Source organism: Narcine bancroftii, chromosome 6, assembly GCF_036971445.1.
Source record: "Narcine bancroftii isolate sNarBan1 chromosome 6, sNarBan1.hap1, whole genome shotgun sequence".
Taxonomy (NCBI): Eukaryota; Metazoa; Chordata; class Chondrichthyes; order Torpediniformes; family Narcinidae; genus Narcine; species Narcine bancroftii.
In genome coordinates this window covers 66,605,004-66,632,733 of record NC_091474.1, presented here as the reverse complement: position 1 = coordinate 66,632,733, position 27,730 = coordinate 66,605,004, and the positions used below count along the sequence as shown (strand labels likewise).

The window sequence follows — 27,730 nt, the reverse complement described above, 5'->3', positions numbered from 1 at the left end:
TCAAAGTTTTACTAAGTTAAAGATATTTAGTAGAGTTTAGGAATTGATTACAAGTTTCAGATTCAACCATGTTCTTAGTGCAAAATTCTATGATACAAAAAACAGGAATTGCTAGAATGAAGTACAGCAACTGATAATTCCTATCAATGCCACCTTTTGCTGTTCTGCTCCTTCCTTCAAAATGGCATTGCAATGGTATTCTTTACTCTGGCACCAGGGATCTTTATGGTGGGACCTTTTAAAGGTTGTAAAAAGCAAAATGTTTGAAATATTTATATCAAACCAGAATGTTTTGGAAGAAATCAAACAAACTTTCTGTAAAAACGTTGCCAATCTCAATATTAACCAAGTTGTAAAAGCTCTTTGGGACAAGTGCTCCAGGTTTCATCCAATTCTGACATCAAGCTGGAGCAACTTCACCTCAATTTTAAGGCCATGTCCCTTTGTTCTAACTCGCATTGTATCCCTCATTGGACGAAGTTTGACATTCTTTGCTCAGTAATCTCAAATTTTGCAATTAAATCATTACACTAGCTCTATAATTTTGGGGGGCATGTTGTGGGTAAAGCATTTTTGTGGCTAGGGCCACAACACAAGCCCTCTGTATACCAAGTTCTTGTGTCAGATCATCTCAGTCTGATCAAACTGTATCCAGTAATAAAAAATTCAAGCAATTAAGTGAATACTACATTGGAGTCGTCAGTTACCCGTAGCTGAAATTTGACCATTAAGCTGTAAAAGCCACATTCCAGATCATGAAAAAAAATAAATAGTTCATTTTCTTTTTAGAAAACCAGCTTAAATGTCAGAGAGCTAACATTTCCCATTCTTCAAAGTCATCAAGAGGCATTACTTTCTCCTGTCATCTCTGAGATAGCACTCTCCTTCAAACATAAATTTTATCTGCAAAAACCCACAAGTTCACATACATGTTCCTCTTCCAAATAGTCTGGCGTGATGGTGATTGGGGCTGGGGAGGGAATGTATTGCAGTCCTTCTCTGCCACAGTTCCTTATCGGACAACTGTGAAATTGCATTAGCATCAATGAGAAAATTCACTAGTGCTCTGGTTGGTGCTCAATGTGTTGTCCCTAGGTTATAAAGACCAGGGGCGGGGAGCTGTTATCTTCAGCTACAGCCTCAACAGTGCTCTTTATGGCTATCACCATATAGCTCAGGCCTTCAGGTAAATAAGACAATAGCATGACTGACTGAGGACCAGTGGCTGTCCTGGAAATTCCTACCTCTCCCTGTCCCTATGGACTCTGGCTATAAGGAAATAAAATATCAGATATCAATCTAACAAGAGGCACACAACTTCCCTTTCTGATGTGACACATCCTCTACATTATGAATTATTGGCAACCCTGGTCCCACCTCATGGACCTGACAAACTTTAGTATTTTAGTCTACTTATTCTGCATTCCTTTCAGTATTTTTTCTATTGATAATATCAGTCAATCTTTTGCCAGAACAAGCGTCTAGATTGCTCCAGATACTTTTTCTTTCTCTTGGGTAATTCTCAGTAACCTTCGACAAAAGATACTCAGAAAGCTTTTCATAACATGTCGCATTTGTTGAGGCTATAAGGTTCGAAAAGTATGGGATGATTGAACCTAATTTTATTGTTTGAGCAAAAATTGAGTTTGTTACGCGTCCAGAGGACCCCAAAACCTAGCAGCAATGGATATTCACCAAGACAAATGGTTACTTAAACTAAAGTTGCTTTTAATTATCTTTAAACATGAAAATAGAATCAAACTTTAATATATCACTTTTAACTTACTTAACCCTCTTCTCATTCTAAGCGCACGTGTGTGTAATGTGTGTGTAAGTTCAGAAAAGTTATTTGGTTCACAGTCCAATCTCACTTCTCATTTCTCCAAGTTCACTGGTTGTAGGCAATTCTGATACTGTGCACAGAATTCAACATTAAGTTCACCATGCTTTGGTGCTTGAAATGTAAATGGTTACTGCGCAGGAAGGTTCTTGTCGGTTTTCGGAGAGAGATTTGTTGTTTGCTGGACACCCACAACTGATTCCTTTTTAATCAGCCACTTCAGTGTCTTGCCGAAGATAGTTGTCCCCTCAGCGTTCTCCAGATGATAATCTCTTTCTTTCAGGTCACCACAGAGGGCCTTTTTGTTTCTCTTATTTTAAGTGAAACATTAGGCAGCCAGTTCTCTCCTCTTGCTTAAACCACAAGGACATTGACCTGGCTGAACCAAGCACTCACAACCCGCAGAGAAAAAACCTATTTGACCCTCTTCTCTGCTTGCAAAACCACATGATCCTCCGAGAACAGCAAGTTCCACTCCAGACAATCTGCGGCTCTGACAAGTTCTTTCATCTGTTGGCTTTTTGTAAACAACAATACATTAGTGAAGTCACTTGGGCACTCTCCAAAGCTTTTGCAAGGCTCTGGGGCCAACATGTCTAGCATTAGCAGAGCTCCAGTATTTTAAATAAAATCTGTTTTAAAGTGTTTATATGTGACCTACACTAACAAACTTTCCCAATTTATCTCCCAAAAACATATCTATATACTGTCACAAGTTGATTACTTCATTATATCGTGTGATAAATAAATGTTGAACAAGTCCATTATTTTAAAAAAATCAAGGTATCATTGCCAACAGGCAGACCAGGTTACAAACAGTAAGATGAGACTGATGTTAAATTCTGGTCACCAGCATTTTCATTTACGGAGAAGTCTACATTGTGTATGCTGAGACTTCTGTGAATATGCAAATATATATCCAGGAAAATATCAATCTGCCTCTTCATGGGTATGTGACAGAGTCAGGCCATCTCTGTGACTTTTGTGGCAAGAAACTAATAGGCTTACATTGTTGGTCAGTTGACGAACTGGGGCTCAGTGAAAACGCATTTTGAAGTGGTTGGTAGGCTTTCAAAAATTGAGGTTTTTAAAAATTGCGCAGACTATGATGAGATGTATTAATGAAATGCCTCAAGACTAACAGGAAAAATCATCAACAAGAACAATAGCAGCTAAAAGTTGATGTCAGTGAAGATTTAGCATTTCTTTTGGGTCCATAGCTATCTTCAAACTTGCTTAGAATCTGCACCAAAGCTCTCTATCGTGAGCTGGATACATGCACACACCTGAACTACAGAATTTGGACGAACACCATTCTTACTATCTGTTTTGACACTTTTGAATTTAGCCGAAGAATTACAAGGTCGAAAATTGTGACTGTGCTGGATATGAAAAAAACTTATCTATGGATAATTTTATGTTTGTATCATTAATATTAGCAATCAATCACTTGTGTAATTGGTTGTATTTAAAAATTATGAAACCAAATGAATCTTGCAATAATTTGTTTTGCATGTCATATTTTAGCATGGAGGAATATATGTCAAGCGAAGTGCTAAATTTAGTGAAGAGGTAATGACTAATAAACTGCAACAACAGATAAGATCAGACACCCCTGTAAGTATTTCAGTATTGTTTATATTCTGATGGATTGATATTGGTTAAAGTTAGTTAATTTTGCATTTCGTTGTAAGCGATACTGATTGTTGCAAGCTTTTTTCTAATAAGCCTGTTTGTGTACATACGTGAGTGATAACTTGTTCCTAACACTCTAATTTTGAAATTTTCCTGTCCAATTGCTTGGAGTTTTATGGCATAAGAGAAAATTTACTTTGTGTATTTTGTAATGTTACCACTCCACTTCCAGTACTTAATAGTGCCTGGGTGCAATCTTAATGCGGTTTTCAGAAAGGTTATAAGTAGTTATGTTCTTGAAGATCAGATGGAATTAATTTTTCATTTGATCTGAAGTACGCAACTAAATGAAGATATTTCCAGTGTTATTTACATTAGACTGATTAATGACCAAATAACTCTAAATGATAGCAGCTTCCTTTTGATTTGGATTGTGGGCTATTTTCAATATTTTAGTGAGCATAGCACGTTATTAGGAAAGTATTGGAAGGATGTTATGGTGCTGGAGTGTCGTGAAGAGGTCGAATTAACAAACTAAGTCATGATTGGGGCTTTGCAGAAGTGAAACTTTATTCTTTGCGACTTTGCCAAGAGCTTTCTGCCCTGGATTATTTTGTTTTTGATTCTCATGGCCCCAAATGTTGTGTAAGTGCTCAGTGAATGATGGCCATTTTGCCTTGATCTGAGTCGTGTATCTTGCTGCAAGCTGATGGAAATTTGAGCTGGAAATAACATAGAACCCTCTCCATGGAAGTTGGAATTTGAGTGAAAAGAGCAAGCAGCTGTGTAATTCCTTCACCAAGCATCTGAAAGCATTACATAATAATCCATGTACAATGAGTCAGAATGAGCAAAAGCATGTTCCATCAGGAAAAGAAAGTGATGTAAGGTGAGCTGAATTCGGCAGAAATAATGAGGGGAAGAAGGTTTTGAAATATTGAATCCTCAAATATCAATTAAAATCTCAAGGGTGTAAGACTTCATAGTTAATTTACAATCAGTAACTAATATCCTAAAAATGCATAGATTAGATACAAATTCTACAGTGGGCTCTCTTTGTATTCACAGTACAAGCATATGAGCTGGTGAGATACTGCTTTAGTGAAGTCAATGTACCACAACGTCTCAAAGTTGTAATTTACCTTGTTTGTTGTGGCAATTGGCCCTGCTAGTACTTGGGCAACAGATTTTGGAGCACGTTTGAAATTGCTGAGTACATCTGGAGGTAATTGCTAAGCTGCAATCTTAATAAGGATTCAAATGTGATCCTAAACTCTAAAGGGCAGTGATTGCTGGTCTCTTGTGTTTGTGTTTTCACTTCTTAAAGGTATTCTGGCCACTGCAGTAAAGTTGCTGTATGTTAAACACTTGAAGTATAGAAAGTCGATGCATATTCATCAAGTTTACTGAAATAAGTACTGCACATGATTTGTTACAGTGTGGAGATGATCAATGGGCCCATTCCTTCATTCAACACCAATTGCCCCACTTTTTGCAGAAGTTGTACATTTGCCAGAATCCTGCACATTGTCATGTAATACAAGTTTAACAGGGCTATTAATTGTAAAATGAATGAAACAAACTCTTTGGTTTATGTTCAGCTTCATGGTTCCTGCCAGATGACTTTATCCTATGGTTCCAATGAAAGACCGAATCATGAAACATTTGAATTGATATATGGCATTTGCCAAATTGTCTTCCACCAGTAATTTTTTTGAGGTTTCCGACTGTCACTAAATCATCAGTCCTCCATCTTCGCTATTTTGTCAAGTCCATGAATACTTGGGATGTGCTTTGATGTCAACCATAAAATATTCCAGATAATTTGCTTGCAAATCTCGATCAAAATGTACAATCAGTATGTTATGGTGTGGGGTTTATGCCTGGAAGGTGTTTTGCTTTCTGGAGACTACATGCAAAAGTGAGGTTTTTCTGGAACTTTGGGATTTGGCAGCAATGATGATAGTTGTGGGGAAATTCCATCAGAGATTCATTTCCATTGGGTTATTAAACTGTGGAAGTTTGATGGAGGCCTGGCTGGAGAAGAGTGTTTCATGCATGCGTGGTATTTTCTCTGTTAGAGTTTGTTTATTATCATCTGTAAGCACACAATATACAGTACATAATAATCACAGTTATGTATGAAGATAAAATATGAAAGAAATATATATAAATAGTTAGGGATGGTTTGCTAATTGCAGGATACAGTTCATCCATCTCACACCCTATGGGGTGAAGCTATTTTCCAGCTTGCAATCCTGATTTTGATGCTCCTGTGCCATCTCATTGATGGTAGTGGGTCTTAGATACTATATGCTGTATGGAAATGGTCTTCTAAAATTCCATGAGCCCTATTTAAGCAACACTGACAATAAATGTCATCAGTGGAGGAAAGGAAGACCCCACTGATCTTCTTGGACATTTTGATGATCCTCTGTGTTGACTTTTGGTCTGATACTTTGCACCTACCATCCCACACAATACTGCAGCCAGACTGGAATATAGAATTTGTAATCACCTTGAGAAATAGATGCATTGTACTGTTCAGCCTATTTGCAGCATTTGAAAAATGATGATGTGTACTCAAGCTTTGGGTGTATATTCTTCATTATGTTCCTGTCACCTTTTGCCCAATACCAAGGATGAAGGTTTCCATAGTTGAAAAATATTCACTTTGCCACTTACTGGGGTGATAGAATGCAAAATCACAGTGCCATCAACCCAGGTTTGAATCCGGCCCTGTGTAAGGAGTTTGTACATTCTCCCCATGACCTGTGAAGGGTTTTCTCCGGGTGCTCTGGTTTCTTTCTACCAAAACGTACACCCAATTAACCTACCAACCCCATAAATGGGTGGCACAGGTTTCAGTGGCCAGAATGGGCTTCTATCCTGCTGTGTCATTAATTTAAATGTCTACTGTGAACATTGACATTATGGGATGCATTGGGATTTTGAATGTGTAAGACGTGCGGGTCATATTTCAGCCACATTAATGGAAGGATGCACAATAAAATAACTAAGTGACTTGCCCTTGGAATGTAATTATTTGAATCTGTTGGCATTGAACTCCTCAGTGGCAGATTAAAGGTATCTTCCCTAAAAAGAAAGCTCTGCTTCTTTCTCTCTCCCAGTTTTGCTGTTGACTTTCCTATTGTCCATCTGTCCCTCTCCTGACAGACTTCTTCAGTTTCTCTCTTTTAATTTAAATCTGAGCAAATTTTAACAAGTTTTCATTCTCTTCTTCAGACGTATCTTGTGATTTTCCCAGAAGGAACACGTTACAACCCAGATTATCCACAATTGATTGCAGCAAGTCAGGCCTATGCTCGTAAAGAAGGTGAGGTTGTATTGGTATTTGATGATGAGAAAAAGTTTACTGTTGTGTACATATCATACTGTATATATCAAGTCTCATTTGGCATTGCCATGAATGTGTGGCTCACCGAAGTATTTTTGTTGTGTTAGTGGGCCTGGCTTGCGATTGCGTGATTATGGTGAATGTGGATGTACTGCAGGCAATGAAATTAGCAGAGTGTAAGTATGATCCAGGCCGTTCACCCGCCAGGGCTCCTAAAGCTCTCGCTGCCCACCTATCCCAGCTCCCAACGCCACGGGCTCCTGCCCACCCGAGCTCCCAACGTCTTGAACATGAACTTACCACCTGATCACTGCCGGTCGCCCATAAGAGCTCCTGACAGCTAGAATGACTCAGGTACTTGTGGCAGTAAACCGTTGTATGTGTGTAATAATTAACTCCATAAATTTTACCCAAAAATTTGGTTCACAAAATTCGACGATTAAACGAATATGATCTGTACTTTTTGATTATTGAAACCAATATAATTTTTTTGGGAGGGGGAAAAAATGGGTGGGCTTCTATGCCTTCAAATATGGTACATACATGTATTTCTTAATGTTTATATGAAATTTTTGTATTAAAATGTGCGAGTAAGAATAAAAACGTGAATGTAATTTTTTTTTCATGTCTTGTGGCTCTTAAACATCTAACGTTTATTATATGTGGCTCTTACTTTAAGCAAGTTTGGTCACCCTTGGTATATATGCACCACAGTTCTTGCTGCAGCTGAACAAATACTTGGGGAGGGAAGGAAAAAACAGTTATGGCACAGTTAACGAGGTTCAAATCCCACTCTGTAAGGAGTTTGTACGTTTTACCGGTGTCTGTGTGGGGGTGCTCCGGCTTCCTCCCACTGGTTAATTGGGCGGCACAGGCATCGACATGAGGCAGTGTCTTAAAAAAGCAGCCTCTATCCTCGAAGACATCCACCACCCAGGCCATGCCCTCTTCTCTCTGCTACCATCGGGGAAAAGGTACAGGAGCCTAAATACGAGCACTCGGTGGCACAAGGACAGCTTCTTCCCCACTGCCATCAGATTCCTGAATAATCATTGAACCACAGACACTTTTCGTGCACTATTATTTTTATTTTATTTATATTTTTTGTTGTACAATGGTTATAATATGAAAGTTTGTACTGTGATGTTACTGCAAAGCACTCAATTTTGTGATGTTTTCATGACGATAAATTCTGATTCTGAAGGTAGCAGTGAGAAGAATTTGTGATCAGAGTGATGGGGTCCTTTATGATGGCTGCCTTCTTGATGCAGCACCTCACATAGATGTGTGCGATGGATAGGAGGTCGAAGACTGTGAAGGACCTTGCTGCATTTGCTACCTTCTATAGATTTAAATTCCCAAACCAGGTTGTAATGCAGCTAGTCAATATACTTCCCACAGTGCCCCTGTGGAAGTTTGATCAGAATACTTTACAGGCCAGATCTGCTCAACCTCCTTAGAAAGTAGAGGGGTTGATGTGCCTTCTTCATGGATGTCCCAATGTGCTGATTCCAGAAGAAATCTTGGGGGAAAAATGGATACCCAGGAACTTGAAGATTCTGACTCTTTCCACCTCCACCCCATGAATTCAGACAGGTGTGTGGTCTCTTGGCGTCTACTTCCTAAAATCAACAATAAGCTCCTTGGTCCTGGTTACATTGAGAGCAAGATTTTTCCTGTATTCTGACATCAGCTCCAGTAATTCTGACCATGGTGTTGTTGTTAATGAATGTGTAGATAGTGTTGGAGCTGTACTTGGCTTCACAGTCATGAGTTTGCAGGGAGTAGGAGACTAAGCCTTGGCTGCCCTTGGTATATATGACGGTCAGTGAAGAGGAGGTGATGCTGCCGATCTGCATTGATTGGGGTCTGCCGATGAGGAAGTCAAGATACAGTTGCAGAGGCATGGACAGAATCCCAGATCTTTTAGTTTAATCATCTGACGTAGGTGTTCCTATGATTTAGGTGATCTAACACAGAGTGGAGGGCCAGCAAGATATCATCTATTGTTGACCTGTTGTGACGATAGGAGAATTGAAGTTGGTCCTGAGATGAGAGTTGATGTGGCACATAGCCAATCTCACAAAGCACTTCATCACAGTAGATGTCAATGCCACAAGCCGATAGTCATTGTGACAGGTCACCTTGCTCTTACTGGGCCCTTGTCAACAACTCAGATTGTTGGCTGCGAGAGGAAAAACCATTTTACTCCAAAATGGCATTTTTCTCAGGAGAGGCTTGAGCAACTGATAGAAGACTGAAATATCTAATCCTTTACGCTTAATCTCAAGGTTATTTAGTTATTATGACCCCAAGCAAGATGAGTTTTTTTGTGCTTTTGGTGGAAAAAAATGGGCATCATTGGTATTAATTTGTCGTCAGACTGCTTTGTATTTTGCATTTGTCTCTGCGGTTTTGCATGTTTTGTCATAACCCATAGTGACGACTCTTTTCTGTTTTAGTGCATGGTAATGGAAAAAAAACCATGATATTTGTTACGAGGCATTTTTCATTGAATATCGAAGCCCTTTCACAAGGGTATAAGCAGCAATAACAACATAACATATTTTCAGTTTCTCTTGAACTTAAAATTTTTATCAGCATTTCATTGTGGCGACTGCATTACTTATCCCAGAATCACTGAACTTAATTATGATTTGTTTATCCTGTAAGGGAAAAAGAAAATTCTATATATCACACTGAACAAAGGAGCCTCGAGTAGTTCTCCACTGCCAATTCTTAGCATTACAGAGCATGCTTATCGGAGCAGTAAAAGCACTTCACTGAGAACTAGGATCAAGTTACCAAAATTTGGCACACGTCTGGAGTTGACTACTGAGAATTTAAAAACCCGTGCCATTGCTAAGTAACAATGGATGATTAAGGACCTGTGGAATATCTTTCCATATGGAAATCTTTGATCTTTTCATTTTCCCTCTGTGTCAGGCTGGACTCTCTACTTTAGCAATATTTGGCACTTGAGTGATGATGCTACTGAATTTTTGTTTGAAGTGAAATTTGAAGTGCAATTTTTGCTGATTTACTTGATTTACAGCATAGGCCCTTGCCCACAATGTTGTGCCGTCCAAAATAAGCCTGTTCCACGATCATTTTAAACCTTGCCCTCCTTGTAGCCCATGAACTCCTATTTTTCTTACAAAAATTACATTTTCAAAGGACGTTGCTAAATGGCATAATTTATTGTTTCTTGTATTCTTTGGCTTGGCTTCGCGGACGAAGATTTATGGAGGGGGTAAATGTCCACGTCAGCTGCAGGCTCGTTTGTGGCTGACAAGTCCGATGCGGGATAGGCAGACACGGTTGCAGCAGTTGCAGGGGAAAATTGGTTGGTTGGGGTTGGGTGTTGGGTTTTTCCTCCTTTGCCTTTTGTCAGTGAGGTGGGCTCTGCGGTCTTCTTCAAAGGAGGTTGCTGCCCGCCAAACTGTGAGGTGCCAAGATGCACGGTTTGAGGCAATATCAGCCCACTGGCGGTGGTCAATGTGGCAGGCACCAAGAGATTTCTTTAGGCAGTCCTTGTACCTTTTCTTTGGTGCACCTCTGTCACGGTGGCCAGTGGAGAGCACGCCATATAACACGATCTTGGGAAGGCGATGGTCCCCCATTCTGGAGACGTGACCCACCCAGCGCAGCTGGATCTTCAGCAGCGTGGACTCGATGCTGTCGACCTCTGCCATCTCGAGTACTTCGACGTTAGGGATGAAAGCGCTGCAATGAATGTTGAGGATGGAGTGGAGACAACGCTGGTGGAAGCGTTCTAGGAGCCGTAGGTGATGCCGGTAGAGGACCCATGATTCGGAGCCAAACAGGAGTGTGGGTATGACAACGGCTCTATATACGCTTATCTTTGTGAGGTTTTTCAGTTGGTTGTTTTTCCAGACTCTTGTGTAGTCTTCCAAAGGCGCTATTTGCCTTGGCGAGTCTGTTGTCTATCTCGTTGTCGATCCTTGCATCTGATGAAATGGTGCAGCCGAGATAGGTAAACTGGTTGACCGTTTTGAGTTTTGTGTGCCCGATGGAGATGTGGGGGGGCTAGTAGTCATGGTGGGGAGCTGGCTGATGGAGGACCTCAGTATTAAGAATATCTATATTTAACAATAGTGAACTGATTCAGTTTAAAGTCAACAGAATTCAAATTTGCACTTCAAATACTTTTCAGAAAATGTCAGAGCACAACCACTGATCACCCCCATCTCCCCATACCATTTCCTCCATTGCAATAAAATGCCTTTTTTTCTTTGTAGCTTGCTTCAAAGATGTATCCTTGTTCTCCCAAGTATCATTCCAAAGTTCAAATTTCTGATTCTTATTTCCACATTCCATGTTCTTCTCAATGTTCCCCAGTCAACATTCTCATGAATTGCTGGAGTTTGGCTGAAACCCTTTCCCATAAAAGTTGTTAAAATGTAATGTTAGTTTGAATGATTTTTTTGTCCCCACACTGAGCTTCTTCCCTTGTTTAATCAGAGTTGAACAAGACTCCTTGCAAATGTGGATCAAGGCTCCAATTTAACTACCAACTTTTGTACTTTCAAATATTTTTGAAATATTTAAATACTATCTGTAATTTTAAAAAAAAATAAACAATCGCAGCACAGATAAAGGCCATCTTGGCCCCTCTAGTCTGTGCCAAACCATTTCTCTGCCTAGTCCCACTGACTTGCATGCAGTCCATCGCCCTCCATACCTCTGCCATCCATATACCTGTCCAAATTCTTCTTAAATGGTAAAATTAAGCCCACATTTACCACTTCAGCTGCAAGCTCATTCCATACTCCCACTGCTCTCTTTGTGAAGAAGTTTCCACTCATGTTCCCCTTTCACCCTTAATCCATGTCCTCTGGTTTGCAGCTCACCTACCCTCAATGGAAAAAGCCGATCTACATTTACTCTGTGTATCCCCCTCATAATTTAGATGCCTCTATCAAATCTCCCCTCATACTTCTATGCTCTAGGGAATAAAGTCCTAACCTGTTTGACCTTTCCCTGTAACTCAGTTCCTGAAGTCCGGGTGACATCCTAGTAAATATTTTCTGCACCTTTTTATCTTATATCTTTTCTGTAGTTAGATGACAAAAACTACACGCGATACTCCAAATTTGGTCTCATCAATGTCTTCAACATAACATCCCAACTCCTATTCTCAATGCTTTGATTTATATGAAGGCCAATATGCCAAAAAATCTCTTTACAACCCTATCCACCTGTGACACCACTTTCAGGGAATTATATATCTGTATTCCCAGATCCCTCTCTTCTACTGCAATCCTCAGTACCCGACCATTTACGGTGTTTGTTGTTTCTTGGTTTATCCTTCCAAAATGCAACACCTCACACTTGTCTGCATTAAATTCCATCTGCCATTTTTCAGTCTATTTTCCCAGCTGGTCCAGATCCCTCTGCAAGCTTTAAAAACCTTCTTTGCTGTCCACACCACCTCCAATCTTGGTGTCATCTGCAAATTTGCTGATCCCATTTACCACATTATCATCCAGATAATTGACATAGATGACAAACATCAATGGTCCCAGAACTGATCCCTGAGGCACACCAGTAGTCACAGGCCTCCAATCTGAGAAGCAGTCTTCTGTCACTACTCTCTGGCTTCTCCTGTCCAGCCATCGTTAAATCCAGTTCACTACTTCACCATGAATATCTAGTGTCTGACCCTTCCTGACAAACCTCTCTTTTCAAAGGCCTTACTAAAGTCCATGTAACCTTGATTCTCAACCTTTTTCTTTCCACTCACATTCCACTTTAAGTATTCCCTATCCCGTAGGTGCTCTATGATTAGTAAGGAATTGCTTAAGGTGGGGTGTGAGTGGGAAGGGAAGATTGAGAACCACTAGATCTAGATCCAATATTACTGAAATATTTTGCTTGAGAAAAATAGTTATTGGCCCATTTTCTTTGGAGTTCTGAAACTGTGCACAGAATGAGTCAATGAGGTACAATTAAAATAGTGGTTTTCAAACTTTTTCTTTCCACCCACATCCCACCATAAGCAATCCCTTACTAATCACAGAGCACCTATGGCACAGGGATTACTTAAAGTGGTATGTGAGTGGAAAGGAAAAGGTTGAGAACCAGTAATATAGACAATATCCACAGCCGTCAACTTTCCTGGTAACCTCCTTGATAAACTGTGATTGGTTAAACATGACCTACTGTTCACAAAGTCATGTTTATTATCCCTAATCAGTTCCTGGCTATCCAAATAATTGTATGATCTCTTAGAACACCTTCCAATAATTTACCTACTACTGATGTCAGGTTCACTGGCCTATAATTTCCAGGGTTACTTTTGGAGCCTTTTTTAAATAATGGAACAACGTGAACTACCCTCCAATCCTCTGACGCCACACCCTTGGCTAAGGACATTTTAAATATTTCTGCCAGAGCCTCTGCAACTTCTGCACTAGCTTTCCTCATGGTCCAAGGTAATATCTGTCAGGCTCTGGGGATTTATCTATGCTTATTTCTATTAGCATAGCAAGCACTTCTTCCTCTTTAATCTTTTTAGGTTCCATGACTTCACTGCTTGTTTTCCTTCCTTCCCACAATTCTGTGCCCACTTCGTGAGTAAATACTGATGAAAAAAAATTAAGATCGCCCCCATCTCTTTGGCTCCGTACAAAGCTGACCACCCTGATCTTCGAGGGGACAAATTTTGTCCTTTACTATCCTTTAGCTTTTAATATTCCTGTAGGAATGCTTAGGATTTTCCTTCACATTGTCGGTCAAAGCCACCTCATGTCTTCTTTCAGCGTCCTGATTTCTTTCTTGAGGTTTTTCTTGCATTTTTTATTCTCCTCAAGTACCTCATTTGCTCCATGTTGCCAATGCTGGTTGTACACCTCTCTCTTTTTCTGAACCAGATCCCCAATATCCTCAAAAACCGAGGTTCCCTATACCTTTGATCCTGACAGGAACATACATTAATTTTGGATTATTATTGTCCAATAAAATCAATCTCCTTGTGAATCCTATTTTACTCTGGAGACATACATATTTTGTGGATCCCATGAATAAACCGCAATAGGCAAATACTGTCAATTAATATAACAATTAATTCCTGTTTTCTATGTGAAATTGAACTGTGCTTGTGCATCACGTCATTGGCTTCATCATTATTTTGACACTTCACTTCCCACTATTGTTTTCTTTGACAAATAACTTACACCAATATTAAGATGTTTGTAAACTTGAATACAGATCTGTCTTATGCCATAGGACAACGGTGTAATTGTACATCCAATTTGTATTTTATTTGAATACATGGGTCACTGACAATGTTGGGTATCACAGTAACTTGTATTATTCACAGTGATTGGGTAACGGTTTTCAAACTGAGCTGTTGATTCAGAACAACTTGTACTTGTACAATAGTGTACTGAATGATCACATGTTGAACGATAGGGAACTCTCACCATCACTCTTCTGGTTTAGCTCAGTATTCCAACCAGAAATTCACTCATGTGAAGATAATTAATTTTAATGATACAGTCCTTCTGGCTCATGAAACAATGCCTCTCAGTTACAACCAATTAACCTACCAAACCCGTATGTCTTTGGAACGTGGAAACCAAAAGCCAGAAAAATAAACCATGGAGGTCACGGGGAGAATGTGCAAACACCTTTCAGGCAGCACGGGATTCAAACCCAGGTCTCTACCACTGTAATAGCCCTGCACTAACTGCTACACTGAACATGCTGCCCAATATGAAAAGCAGCAAAGGTCCACGTGATGTCAGTGTTCTTCAGCAAATTGGTTTGGTAAGAAGGGGAGATCCAAATAATATATCCCCTGATTTTCTTACTTTGCATGTGAGCAATGGGGTTTAACCAAGGATGATGGAGAATTTTAGAATTTTAGGAGTGTATGAAGTGACATTCAGCATGTTGGGGTGATGGCCCATGGGATATGGTGCGGGTTTGAAAACAAGCAATGTTTTAAGTCAGTTGATTACAGATAATTAAATAGAGCTTTGCAGTAGCTCATCTGCGAGCAAATGGACATGGATGAAGAGTTCAATAAAAAAAATAAGTTGAGGGAGGGCAAGGGACAGGTGAGATGATGAAGTTGATCTGCAGACTTTTTATTACCATCAGAACTACAAGTTGAGAACAAAATGGGCCAAGAAGAGTTTTGTTCTGTTTGAGATGAGCAATGTGTTTGAGGAAGGGGATGAAATTGCTTTGGGGTTGCTGGTTGCAAAGGCATTGTCCATATGCCCATCAATTCAGGTTTGAAATCAACTGGCCAGTCTATTAGATTAGATTAATCTTCTGATCTCGAAGATTGTGCTTTTTCCAATGATCCTTCCCCTTTCAATAATATTATCTTCTTTCTGTTAATAACATATGATACGTATCTCTCATATGGTCTGAAAGACTTGGTTTTGTTTCTATGGTTGGGTTGACAGCAGGTGAGCGACTGTAGTTTTTTTTAATCCAATGAAAACCACCAGTAAACAGCTATCAGTTGACAACATTGAGTTTATCTCCATTTGAAGGAGGAAAAATACCAGGTCTGTCTGTGTTCACACAGTGATAGAGCAGCCATTCAAATGTAACTTCTCTTAGTAAAGAGACCACTGACCCGAGTTGACTTTAATGTGATGAACAAGAAAATCCAAATGTTGTAGTGCAGTTCCAGAAAGCACTGGAGAAACTTAGCAGGTCACGCAGCATTCCACAGGAAGTAAGATGCAATCACCGTTTCAGGCCTGAACTCTGCATCAGGGCGCCAAAAATCAGGCAGTCAACTGAATAAAAAGGTGGGGGAAGGGGGTGGAACACAGGCTAACAGATAAGAGATAATAGGTAGATCCTACCAGAATCTGCTGAGAAATGACAGGGCAGAGGGCTAAGAAGGATAGCTCTTGAATTTAAGGATTTTCTCATCCCTCTCATCATGGATGTACTTAACTTAGCATTCTCTACTGCCATAATAACTGAGTCGTAAAAAATATAAAGTCCCATTAAAGTGTTTTTCATTTCAGCCCATTTCATTATTAAATTTAGACTATAAATTGATCTCTAAGGCCCTGGCTAACAGGCTTGGCCAATGTTTGTCAAAATTAATAAATCCAGACCAGCCAGAGTGGCTTTATTTTGAAATGTCAGCCAGCTAATAATTTATATTATCCACTATGCAAAAACTAAGACTGAGCCTAGTACTGCTGTAGCTTTGGATGCTGAAAAGGCCTTCGAGAGGCTGGAATGGCCGTATTGGTTGAAATCTTGGCCGAGTTTGTGTTTGGGCAGTTGCTTATTAACTGGGTAAAACCCTCAATCATAAACTCCGGGCCAAGGTTGCCACTAATAGAACTCGACAGCGTTTCCCTTGAGTAGATCGAGTCGACAGGGCTGTCATTTGTTTCCAGGACTCTTTGTCTTGGCTGTTGAGCCTCTAGCTGAAGCAATTAGACAGGATCCTGATATAAAGTAGGTCAGACAAATCCTAAAATTAAGTTATGGCAGATGATGTAATTTTGTACTTAACAGACCCTGTTAATTTCCTCAAAAAACTACAGACTGTTAAATGTTTATAGTGGTGTTTCAGGATATAAAGTGCTTGGCCACTGGGAAGTCCTTGCTATTGTAGCAGTCAGAGTAATTAAAGATGCTCAACAAAACAATCACCCAGTCTCTGTCCACTCTCCCAGATGTAGAGGAGGCCAAGTTAGGAGCACCAGATGCTGTAAATGACCTCCACAGATTCACAAGCAAAGTCTTGCTTCCCTTGGAAGGTCTGTTTGGGGCCTGAATAGTGGTGAGGGAGGAGATGTGAGTTCAAGTGTAGCACTTATTGTGGTCATTAAGATAGGTACTAAGAGGGTGATTGATGAGTGGATGAGGGTGTCACGGAGTGGGGGGGGGGGCGAAGAGCGATCTCTATGGAAAGCAGAGAGGGGAGAAAATCTTTCTGTTGGTGGGATTCTGTTGTAGATGGCGGATGTTGCTGAGATAAATCAACTTTGAGGCAATTGACCTTCATGGGAAACGATTACCGTATTTTACAAACCAGGTATGCTATACGGGAATATTTTTAATGTTGAAAGAACGCCTACAATTTATAGCAAGCGTGGGAATATAATAGTGGCATTGAAAGAATGTGCATAATTAATGGGGGCCAAGGGAAAAAATGCCCTGGTAATTTATAGCGAGCATGGGAATGTCATAGCACCAGTGAAGGAATGGGCACAGTTTGATTTTGGGAATATCTCTTGGTACTGAATGCCATGGTATTCCTATAAACAGGACATCTGGCTCAGGCAGTGCACCTTATCAATAGGCCCTTTCATACAGACAAAAACCCTGAGTGTAAAGGTGGAGATTCTCCATCCTTTCGTCAGGAGATTTACCTCCGTGAATGCACCGTGTGGCCGGTTCCAAGGTGCCGACTGCAAATTCTCTCAGGGGAAGTGTCAGTACAGAGCTCTGCCACTGAGCATGAAAGTAATGCCACTGCAAGCGGCTGGCTAGGGGCAGGCTGTTGACATCGCGGTGACTTCGTCTGCCTGAGACGCAGGATTTTAAAAACGTCGACAACTCGGCACGTAGGAATGACGTTGACTTGGTGGGTGGCACTACGGCACCAGTAGCCCAACCTCCATCGGCTCCGGAGGGTACTGTGAGGCGCCACTCAAAGTGAATGGAACACAAGAGCAGCCTTTTAGGATCATGCTTATAGCCAGCCTCTAGGCCTGTTCCTGAGGGAGATGGTGATTAACATATCAAGTATCCCTGATTTGATACAACATTAGAATTAAAATCCTGCTCAACTCTGAAGCCTGTCTTCAATCTATTTTATTGATTTCTCTCCAAAGCTTGTTAATGTGTTGCAACAGGAAATCACCTATATAATGGGCAATTGACACCTTTGGGAGAAGTTCATTGGGTATTATTTGTGGGAGATTAACTGTGGCACATGCTGGTATGAGCTTTGTCTCATGCAAGTTGCTTTTGCCAGTCAGAATTTAGACTAATACATCTGTGCATTATATGCGTGTGTGCGATATTGGCGTGAAAAAACAATACCCTTGGGTATCACACAGGACTTGTGAATCTTTCATTGAGATATTGGTATTGTTAGAGGAGTTCTGAGGCTTTTCTGAGATTCCTCGTTATAAAAAAAAGTCAGAAAATACTTTGAAGTATGATTTTGTTTCAGAGAATCTCTATGCAAAATTGGATAACTGATTTTGATAACTGTTTTGGGGAATGGAGGCAGTTTAATTACATTGTGAAACAATTTCACAGATCCTAAGGAGGACTGTGGTGCATCCACTACTCAGGGTAAATATTGATGGCAATTTTTGAAAACAAGCCATATAGAAATGGAAGAAAATGAAATCAGTTTCTTTCTTGTTTGGTTTCTTCTCTGTAAATGTAGGGTCTCATCACAGAAAAAATAATGATTGCCCAAGTTCTTTACCCTTGGTCATCCAGGCTGATGCTCTTCCAATACTGAGAAAGTGCTGCAGCCTCATTTGTGTCACTTTTCTCTTGCAATGGTGAACTGAATTTCTGTCTGTTGCTCTTCAGTGGATAAGAAATGATTCCAAGGCACTGTTGAAGAGCAGTCTTTATTGCAGTGACCAGCTCGATATTTATTCATAAAACCCCTAAGAAAAGCAGTTACATACCACAATAGAGAGAAACTAAGAAAGTCATTTGGGAGGGGAAAATGAAGTACGAGGGTAAATTGGCAAGTAATATAAAATGAGATAGCAAAAGCTTCTTCAGTTATGTTAAAAGGAAGAAATTGGTTAGAGCCAAAATTGGGCCCTTAAAAATGGAGAAAGGTAAAATTATCAATGGGAACATGGAGCTGGATGAGGCATTTAACAATTACTTTGCATCTGTTTTCACCAAGGAGGATATAGATTATTATCAGAGTAGGGGTCAAGCAGTATCTAGGGACGGTAAAATTACCAAAGGAAACAGAGAATCTGATGGATATTCAGATCCAGAAGCAGGTGGTTGTGAGTAAATTGTTAGAACCGAGGCCTGATAAGTCCCCTGGGCCTGATGGGCTGCATCCCAGGGAGCTTAGAGAGGTTGCTCTGGAAAGTGTGGAAGCACTAGTTGACATTTTCCAAAGTTCTTTAGATTCCGGGGAAGTGCCTGCAGACTGGAGAGTGGCCGATGTTGTACCACTTTTTAAGAAGGGAGGGAGAGAAAATACGGGAAATTATAGTCCGGTCAGCCTGTCGTTGGTGGTGGAGAAGATATTAGAATCCATCAATAAAGGAGAAATAGCAGAACACTTCGGAAAGAATAATAATATCGGTGCTAGTCAGCATGGGTTCCTTAAAGGAAAATCTTGCTTGACTAATCTGGAATTTTTTGAGGACGTAATACGGAGGATGGATTCGGGAGAGCCAGTGGATGCGGTGTACTTGGACTTCCAGAAAGCCTTTGATAAAGTCCCACACAGGAGGCTAGTTAGCAAAATCAAGGGGCATGGTATTGGGGGTAGGGTACTCTCATGGATAGATAGTTGGTTGAGAAATGGGAAACAAAGGGTTGGGATAAACGGATCATTTTCGGGATGGCAGGGTGTGACGAGTGGGGTCCCGCAGGGATAGGTGTTGGATCCTCACTTGTTTATCATTTATGTAAATGATTTGGATGAGGGGGATTAATAACTACATGTGCAAATTTGCAGATGACACTAAACTGGGCGGTAGTGTGAAGTGCGAGGAGGATGTCAGGAAATTGCAGAGGAACTTGGACAGGTTAGGGAAGTGGGCAGCGAAATGGCAGATGAAGTTTAATGTGAGTAAATGCGAGGTTGTCCATTTTGGAGAAAGAAACAAGAGAGCAGAATATTATTTAAATGGTGTTAAGCCAGGGAGTGGGGTAAAGCAAATGGATCTGGGCGTACTTGTTCACCAGTCATTGAAACTAGCATGCAGGTTCAGCAAGCGGTGAAGGAGGCGAACGGTATGTTGGCTTTCTTAAAGAGGGGATTGGACTATAAGAGTAGAGAAGCCCTCTTGCAGTTGTACAGGACCCTGGTGAGACCTCACCTGGAGTATTGCGTCCAGTTCTGGTCCCCATATTTAAGAAAGGACATGCTTGCTATAGAGGGAATGCAGCGCAGATTTACAAGGTTAGTTCACGGGATGGCAGGATTGTCAATGCGGATAGGTTAGAAAGACTTGGATTATATGTGATGGAGTTTAGAAGGATAAGGTGCGACATGATTGAGGTATTTAGGATTATCAAAGGGCTTGACAGGGTGAGTACATGTTCCCAATGATGGGAGAGACTAGAACGAGAGGGCATATTTTAAGAATACAGGGAAGGGCATTTAACACAGAAATGAAGAGAAATTGTTTTACCCAGAGAGTTGTGGATCTGTGGAATGCATTGCCACAGAGGGTAGTGGGGGTAGATTCATTGGATAGGTTTAGAGTTGGATAAGGCTCTTGTGGGCAGGGGAGTTGAGGGTTATGGGGATAAGACTGGGATTGGTTATTGAAAGAGAAAGATACAGCCATGATCCAATAAATGGCAGTGCTGGCTCGAAGGGCCAATTGGCCTACTCCAGCACCTATTGTGTATTGTTTCTGTTTCTTTTTTTAAAAAAAAGTCACATTTCTAATATTACAACAGTGATAATATTTCATTGAAGTTAACATGGATATCAATTGTGTTACATCCAGGGGTTGTTAGGCTGCTGTTCAAAAATAATAAACAAAATATTGCTGTTAAACAAACAGTTGCTTGGTGAGGAATCTTTCCAAAAATGCATGCGTGTCTTGGACTTGGTTTGCAGAAGATTGAAACTTGCCAATGCATTTCTGTAGGCAAAACCGTCAACATACTTTTATCAAAAGTGATAACTGGCAGCCTGAATCAAGGGAAGTATTGGTTGTATGACTTCCAGGTACTATAGATGTGACATGTACACATTGAAGCAATATTTACAGATTGTGATAATAGTTTTTCTGGTCCATTTTATGAATGGTTGCATGGTGGCCAGCAGGGGACATGTTGATTTTCCTGGCCATTGCAAACACATTTGGATGCCATTGCAGATTGTGAGTTCAACAACATTAATAAATGCAACACAATGAACTATGATGGCCACACATACCTTGATGCCCATCTTTGTCTTAATGTTTTGCATGTTATTTAAATCTATTTTCACATGTACAAAGGAAACTATCCCCTTAGACTTCACAATGTAAGGTTGGTGGGGGCAGGGAGAGAGGGGGAGTTTTCAGGCCATTCATGTGCCAATTTTGCCAATGTAAATTTTCACTTGTGGTTCATGTGGGAATAATTTCTCCAGGCTAAAATATTTACTATTTCTTCACTGGGGAAGAAGGTAACTGTGCTATGAATTATCAATTGATTATAGCCTCCTTTGAAGAAGACCGCAGAGCCCACCTCACTGACAAAAGGCAAAGGAGGAAAAACCCAACACCCAACCCCAACCAACCAATTTTCCCTTGCAACCGCTGCAATCGTGTCTGCCTGTCCCGCATCGGACTGGTCAGCCACAAACGAGCCTGCAGCTGACGTGGACTTTTTTACCCCCTCCATAAATCTTCGTCCGCGAAGCCAAGCCAAAGAAATAGTGTGAATCTGAAATTGCATTCTGATTTGATTTTTGAAATAATGAGATGTGGTGTTATATTTATTATGCATCATAAAGTAGTTGAAATAAGTTGAATTCTTGACAGCTTGAGTTAAGGATCAACTTGATGTATGCCGTCACTTTAACCTTTCAGTCACACTCAGCTGCTCATGAACAATTGTTACAATAAACTTTAAACTTGCAAAAATAAGCAATCGTTTAGAATAAGGGTGGCATTTAGGGCTTGAGAAATGTTAAGTGTTTTAAAGCCAGTAGACCTTCAAAAGCTGAAGCATGGATCTTTTAAGATAAATGTTGTTTGCGAGTTCAGGCATTGCTGTTTCTGCATCTCAGTGTGAAGATTCAAGATTTCTTTATTGTTATGTAATAGTCAGAACATGTAATATCACACAAATGTTCTTTCTGACTGCTGTAAGGCAGTCAGTCACTATTCGTGGTGCCCGCTACTTCTCACAGTAAGAGAGAAAGAGACGCAAAAGTGAGTCCCATCCGAGATACCAAGTGTTCATAGATACTCCTCCAGCACTCCCGCAGCAGCAAACTCCTGTTCTATTCATTGGCAACCAGAGCTCCAGATCCAAACCTCCAACACAATCAGTGCCCAAGGCCCTTCAGGAGCCCTCTTTACCCTCAGCACCCTCTCAAATCCCCACTCCGATACCTGGTTCCTTTGAGCCTGTTCCAGTCCCCCGACTGGAAGTTGCCCACAGCCTGTGTGGGGCCCTTGGAGTCTGCTGCCTTGAATTCATTTAATGTGTACTATTGTCATTCTTTTTTTTAGAAAAGTACCTGTTTGGGTGCAGCAAGTCAAAATTTAGGTGCATATCTACGTGTGTGAATGACGATAAACTCTTAATCATTATAATTTCATATATTGTGACAGTAATACTTAAAATAAGATGAAAATCAGGTTCATGCTGAATCAGTAAAATGGAATATTGTAAAGTAGTTTGGCAAACGACATGAGTGTTGCTTGCCTTGTTTCACTGTTCTTCATATCTACGGTTAACTATGTTTTGTGTCAACCTTACAACTGTCTTTATCCAATTGGACAGAGCAGGAATTAACATCAGATATAAATTTTATTCCAAAATTGGATTACAATCTTTTGTCTGTTGAATGGAGCCTTGAGATTAAAATCTTCCAGCTGTAACGAGATCCTTGTTCACTTTCAGGGTTGTCCGAGCTAAGACATGTCATGTCTCCACGTGTGAAGGCAACACGAATTGCTGTCAATACTTTGAGATGCCACCTGGATGCAGTGTATGATATCACAGTAGCATATGAAGGAACCATAAAAAGTAATGGGCAACGGGCAACAGCTCCATCCATGCCAGGTGAGTACCTTTAGCTGTTGTTCTCTTCATAAGACCGGATACCCTGAAGCCTCCTTCATAAAATAGATGTGCTGGCAAATCAAATCAAGTACCTCTTAGTGAGGTACTTCTCATGTGCACGTAATGTCTTCTGTTCAGTCTCCTTCACCAAAATGTGATAATACTTCTGGGGCCTGATGTGAACAAACGTTAGCTTCGCTGCCTCTAATTACAAATTATTACCTGCTCAGCAATTAAAATACATATATTTTTTATTCAGCTTGTATTATCTATGTGAATTCAGTGATATTTCAGAGAGGACAGCGGCACCATTCACTGCTTTCTACGTTAAGACTTGGCTAAAATAAACTCCAAATGTTTTCTATTTTTTTTACAACTTGAAGCAATGTTTCCAATGATATGGGGAGAGGGGGGTGGTGAGGAACGTGCGTCTGCAGTCAGCAAAACTTATTTATAAGGTTCCAGACACGGTAGTACTTAATGCTGAAGAGCATTGAGTCCAATTCCACCTTGAGCTTTAAAACGATGGACATCAGTATGCAATACATCACCTTGGTCAGCTCAGTTATTTCATGAATCCAGAAATATGTTTTTGCTGTAGCCTCTGCAAATGGCTTAAATGCTTTGTCAGAGCACAAGTTCAAAATGTTTACATCCATTTAAAATTCCATCTTTCTGTATATATGTGATTGTGTATGTGTATGTGTGTGCACTGTGGTCTGGAGAAATACAGTTTCGTCTGGTTGTGGATGTCATCATATGTTAAAAAACTGAACTTGAATTTATCATAACTGTGAGTAGCATAATCATTTTTCAACTCCCATTCTTTTATTGTCTATATTTGCTCATCTTCCACAGTGTCGATCAAGTACGAATATTAATAGATTTGAAATGGAAAGCTGACAACAGAATTGCACAGGCACCATCATGGGCATGCTGGGTTCTGGTTCGGTTGGGTCTAGCCTCTTGGTGTATTATGCCAGATTATTGTTCATTTCTGTGCAGTTTCATATACAGTATCTCAGCTGCATCTGATTTACGTACAGGTAGCAGGAACATGGGGAATTCTGTGTTTCTCGTTCTGGTTCTGCCATTGAAGTCCCAATCTATGTAATTTGGGATCACATTTAAATCTATTCCAGGAAATTGACCTAAAGGCGGGACCTTGTAATGCAATTAGTCTGCTTTCAAGTCACCAACATCATGAGGGAAAATGTTATCAACAGTGCTTTGAAAGCAGCACCTAGTCACCATTAACCAACTCACTGATGCTCATTTTGGGTATTGCCCAGATAACTCTGTTCTGGATCTCATCACATCTTTGGTCCAAACATGACTGAAGAACTGAATCCAGAGTGACAAGAGAGTAATTGTCATTGATCAAGGCAGCATTTGACAGTACTGGAAAAACAGAAGTCTATGGGAAAACACTCCCAACATTTGGGGTCATAAGAAATTGAAGGTGGTTGTGAGAGATAGTTAACTCAGCCTTGGGCATGACTGCTTGAGTCAATGTTTACTAATGATCAATTCCATTTGTAACCCCTCTGCAAATGAAGTACTCTATTCCCACAAGCAGCATGCCCAGGACAACATTCCAGCATAGGCTAGTTAATGACATTTAATATTAATGCCACAACATGCCAGGCAATGGCAGTCTCCAAGAAAAGAATCTTATGGCCACCTATCCTTGAATGGCATCACCGATATTCTTAAATTCTTGAAATCACCATTGACTCAAAAGCTCAGGTGGATCGACTTTGCCTTGAAGTGGACCTTAGTAAGGAGATATTACAGTGAGAGAACATCCTGGCATTGCACAACTAGCCACCATGTACAAGCATGCCAAGGATATAATGGAGTACTCTCCACTTACCTGGATGAGAGTGGCTCCAACAATATCGAACCTTATCCAGAACAAAGCAGCCCATTTGATGGGTACTTCATTAACCCCCAACATATTTCTTCCTTCCAGCAGTAAGATACAGTAGCTGCAGTTTATATCATTGACTGGAAGGACCTCTCACTATCCATTATCTCGACCTTGAAGGATAAGGGCAGCTGACTCGGAGCAATGCTACGAAGCATATTCATCAGAAGAACTAACTATGCTTTAAAATAGTAGCTCACCTCCACCATCTCAAGTGCAATTAGGAATGGACATTAGATGCTGACTTGCCAGCAATGCACTAAGGCTGAAAAATGAATAATTAAATTCATGGATATCGTGAACTAAGAAGGCAATTTTTTTTTCCTGGAGAGCAGAATGAAAATATTGCTTTCTCTGGACATGTCTGGCAAAAGAACAAATTGAAATCAGTATTTACTCAGATCAATGCAAGTTCTGCAAATAATTTGGTTGACCTCTGTACTGTCGTATAACTTTTCCCATGATGTGATTTGTTACTATTGTGAATTGTTTTCATTTAACAGTATGTTCATTGAAATGGATGTAAATTTAGCCATCATATGACAGTACTGCCCAGCTGCATTTTGAAGGCCACAGAAAAAATCAGGAAGGTGTTAGCATGTGTGTGGGGCTTGAACCAATAATTGAATACCACCACGTCTGAAAATCCAGCTGTTACTTCATGCCATTCGAGTGTGTTGTCAATTTGATATAATGCATTTTGTTCTCAGAATGCTGCTTTCAAAATACCAGTAGTATCATGTTTGTTGGTGTCGCATATTTTAATCTGTGGTACCACAAAATAATGGAATATGCAAGGGAAACAAGAAATATGCAGATACTGTTGTGTAGTGCAGTGAATAAAAGTGCTGGAGAAACTCAGCAGATCAGGCAGCATCCTTAGAAAGCAAAAGGTAGTCGACGTTTAAGGCTCAAATGCTGACTGTGTTTTGCTTTCTGTGAATGCTGGCTGATCTGAGTTTCCCCAGCACTTTTGGGTCATGCAATGGAATACACCAGTCAATCGTGTTACTTGGGAGGATGGTGAGGACTATCTAGAATGATAGACATTGGTGGCAGTAAATAGCTGGAATGTGCAGTTATGTCCTAATCCAATGTGGCATTGAACCTGCTTCATTGCATGATTTGAGACCCTGTAACCATTGAGACATACATAGAGCCAATAAATTAGCCCTTTGACCCAGTGTTTTGAGTGGAAGGGAGACCAAGTGTGATTCCTAAGTCCACTTATTTATTCTCCCTTGAATAATATTTGTTTTGAGGTTTCGGTCATATGAAATGATGTGAACACGGCAGTCGAAGATTTCACCTACCAATAGTCGATACCATGCAAAGGTCAACTCCCTATTTTTAGTCCAGAACTCTGGTATTTTCCATATAATGTATGTAAAAGTTGACCCACCCATTTTTGGCCCAGGCTGCTCACCCACTCGAGCTCCCGATGCCCCAGCTGCCCGCCTATTCAATTTCCTGGCGCCTCGACCGTGGACTCTCACCTAGGCCCTAGCTGGCCACCCATCCAAGCTCCTAATACCCCAGTCTCCCTCCCATCTGAGATCTCAACACCCCAAACTACACAGTTACTTACAGCAGTCAAAAGTTGTACATGTGTTATAGTTGACCCCCTCAATTTTACCCTAAAAATTGGTCCACAAAATTTGATTATTAGTCACATATATATGGTATGATTAAACTGTTTGAAGAAGTCATTGGCGGTAGAGATTTTTGGTAATGCCAAGTTTGTGGCATATGCTTTTTTACTTCATAAATGCTTATTCGGTGTAGACTGTGAAAAGTTGTTCATGTTATTGTGGATGATTTAACAACAGAATTTTAACTTTGTGGTACAATTACCCATCAAGATGTGAAAATGAAGCCTTATTTATTTTAGGCGAATAAATTGTTTTCAGTAATTTTATTTAAAACATTGTTTCAACAAATTTGCAAAAAAATTTCTAGCACTTTTTCTTGTGAAAACGTTGAAGGATAATTTTGTTTGTTTTTCCACATTGGCCAGTGGATGAATTTCAGAGACCAATGTATAAGTACAGACTTGAAGATAAGAGCAATGAAAAGCCATTAGTATCTGTCAAAACCATTGAACAGGAAATATTTTGTGACTGTGTGGTAGATAACTCTCAAGTTGGAATGGGATTTTTTGCGGATTTTGTTTTCACAGGGGATGCTTGTAGAATTGCAAAATCATAAAGTGTTTTTTTTAAATTCACTGGTTTTCACTTCCCTTCCTGTTCTCTCCACTGGGTATAGTTTCACATCTCATCTAAGTGCCCATTGTTATCTTTTACCACAAGGCTGTTCTTTATTCTTTCATTTTCTGAACAAACTCACTCTGGGATCTTATGCAGGTAATAACATAACATAACAATTACAGCATGGAAACAGGCCATTAGGCCCTTCTAGTCCACACCGAACCAAACACCCCTTTCTAGTCCCACCTCCCTGCACAATGCCCATAACCCTCCATCTTCTTCTCATCCATATACCTGTCCAACCTTTTCTTAAATAATACAATTGACTCCGCCGCCACTATTTCTCCTGGAAGCTCATTCCACACGGCTACCACTCTCTGAGTAAAGAAGTTCCGCCTCATGTTACCTCTAAACCTCTGCCCCTTAATTCTTAACTCATGTCCTCTTGTTTTAATCTTTCCTCCTCTTAACGGAAATAGTCTATCCACATCCACTCTGTCTATCCCTTTCATAATCTTAAATACTTCTATCAAATCCCCTCTCAACCTTCTATGCTCCAAGAATAAAGACCTAATCTGTCCAATCTCTCCCTATACTCTAGATGCTTAAACCCAGGTAACATTCTGGTAAACCTTCTCTGCACTCTCTCCACTCTGTTTATATCCTTCCTATAATTAGGCGACCAGAACTGCACACAGAACTCCAAATTAGGCCGCACCAACGTCTTATACAATCTCAACATCACCTCCCAACTCCTATATTCCATGCAATGATTGATA

General features: G+C 40.3%; 1 protein-coding gene across 2 annotated transcripts in view; it reads left to right on the top strand.

Moving 5' to 3' along the window:
- The window catches only part of agpat5 (1-acylglycerol-3-phosphate O-acyltransferase 5 (lysophosphatidic acid acyltransferase, epsilon)), a 153,972-nt gene that overhangs the window by 36,280 nt on the left and 89,962 nt on the right, over positions 1–27,730 (top strand). For both annotated transcript variants that reach the window (XM_069885223.1, XM_069885224.1), the window contains exons 4-6: positions 3,368–3,457; positions 6,722–6,812; positions 22,650–22,811. In XM_069885223.1, the coding sequence (XP_069741324.1) occupies positions 3,368–3,457; positions 6,722–6,812; positions 22,650–22,811 (343 nt within the window). The remainder of the gene's footprint in view (positions 1–3,367; positions 3,458–6,721; positions 6,813–22,649; positions 22,812–27,730) is intronic.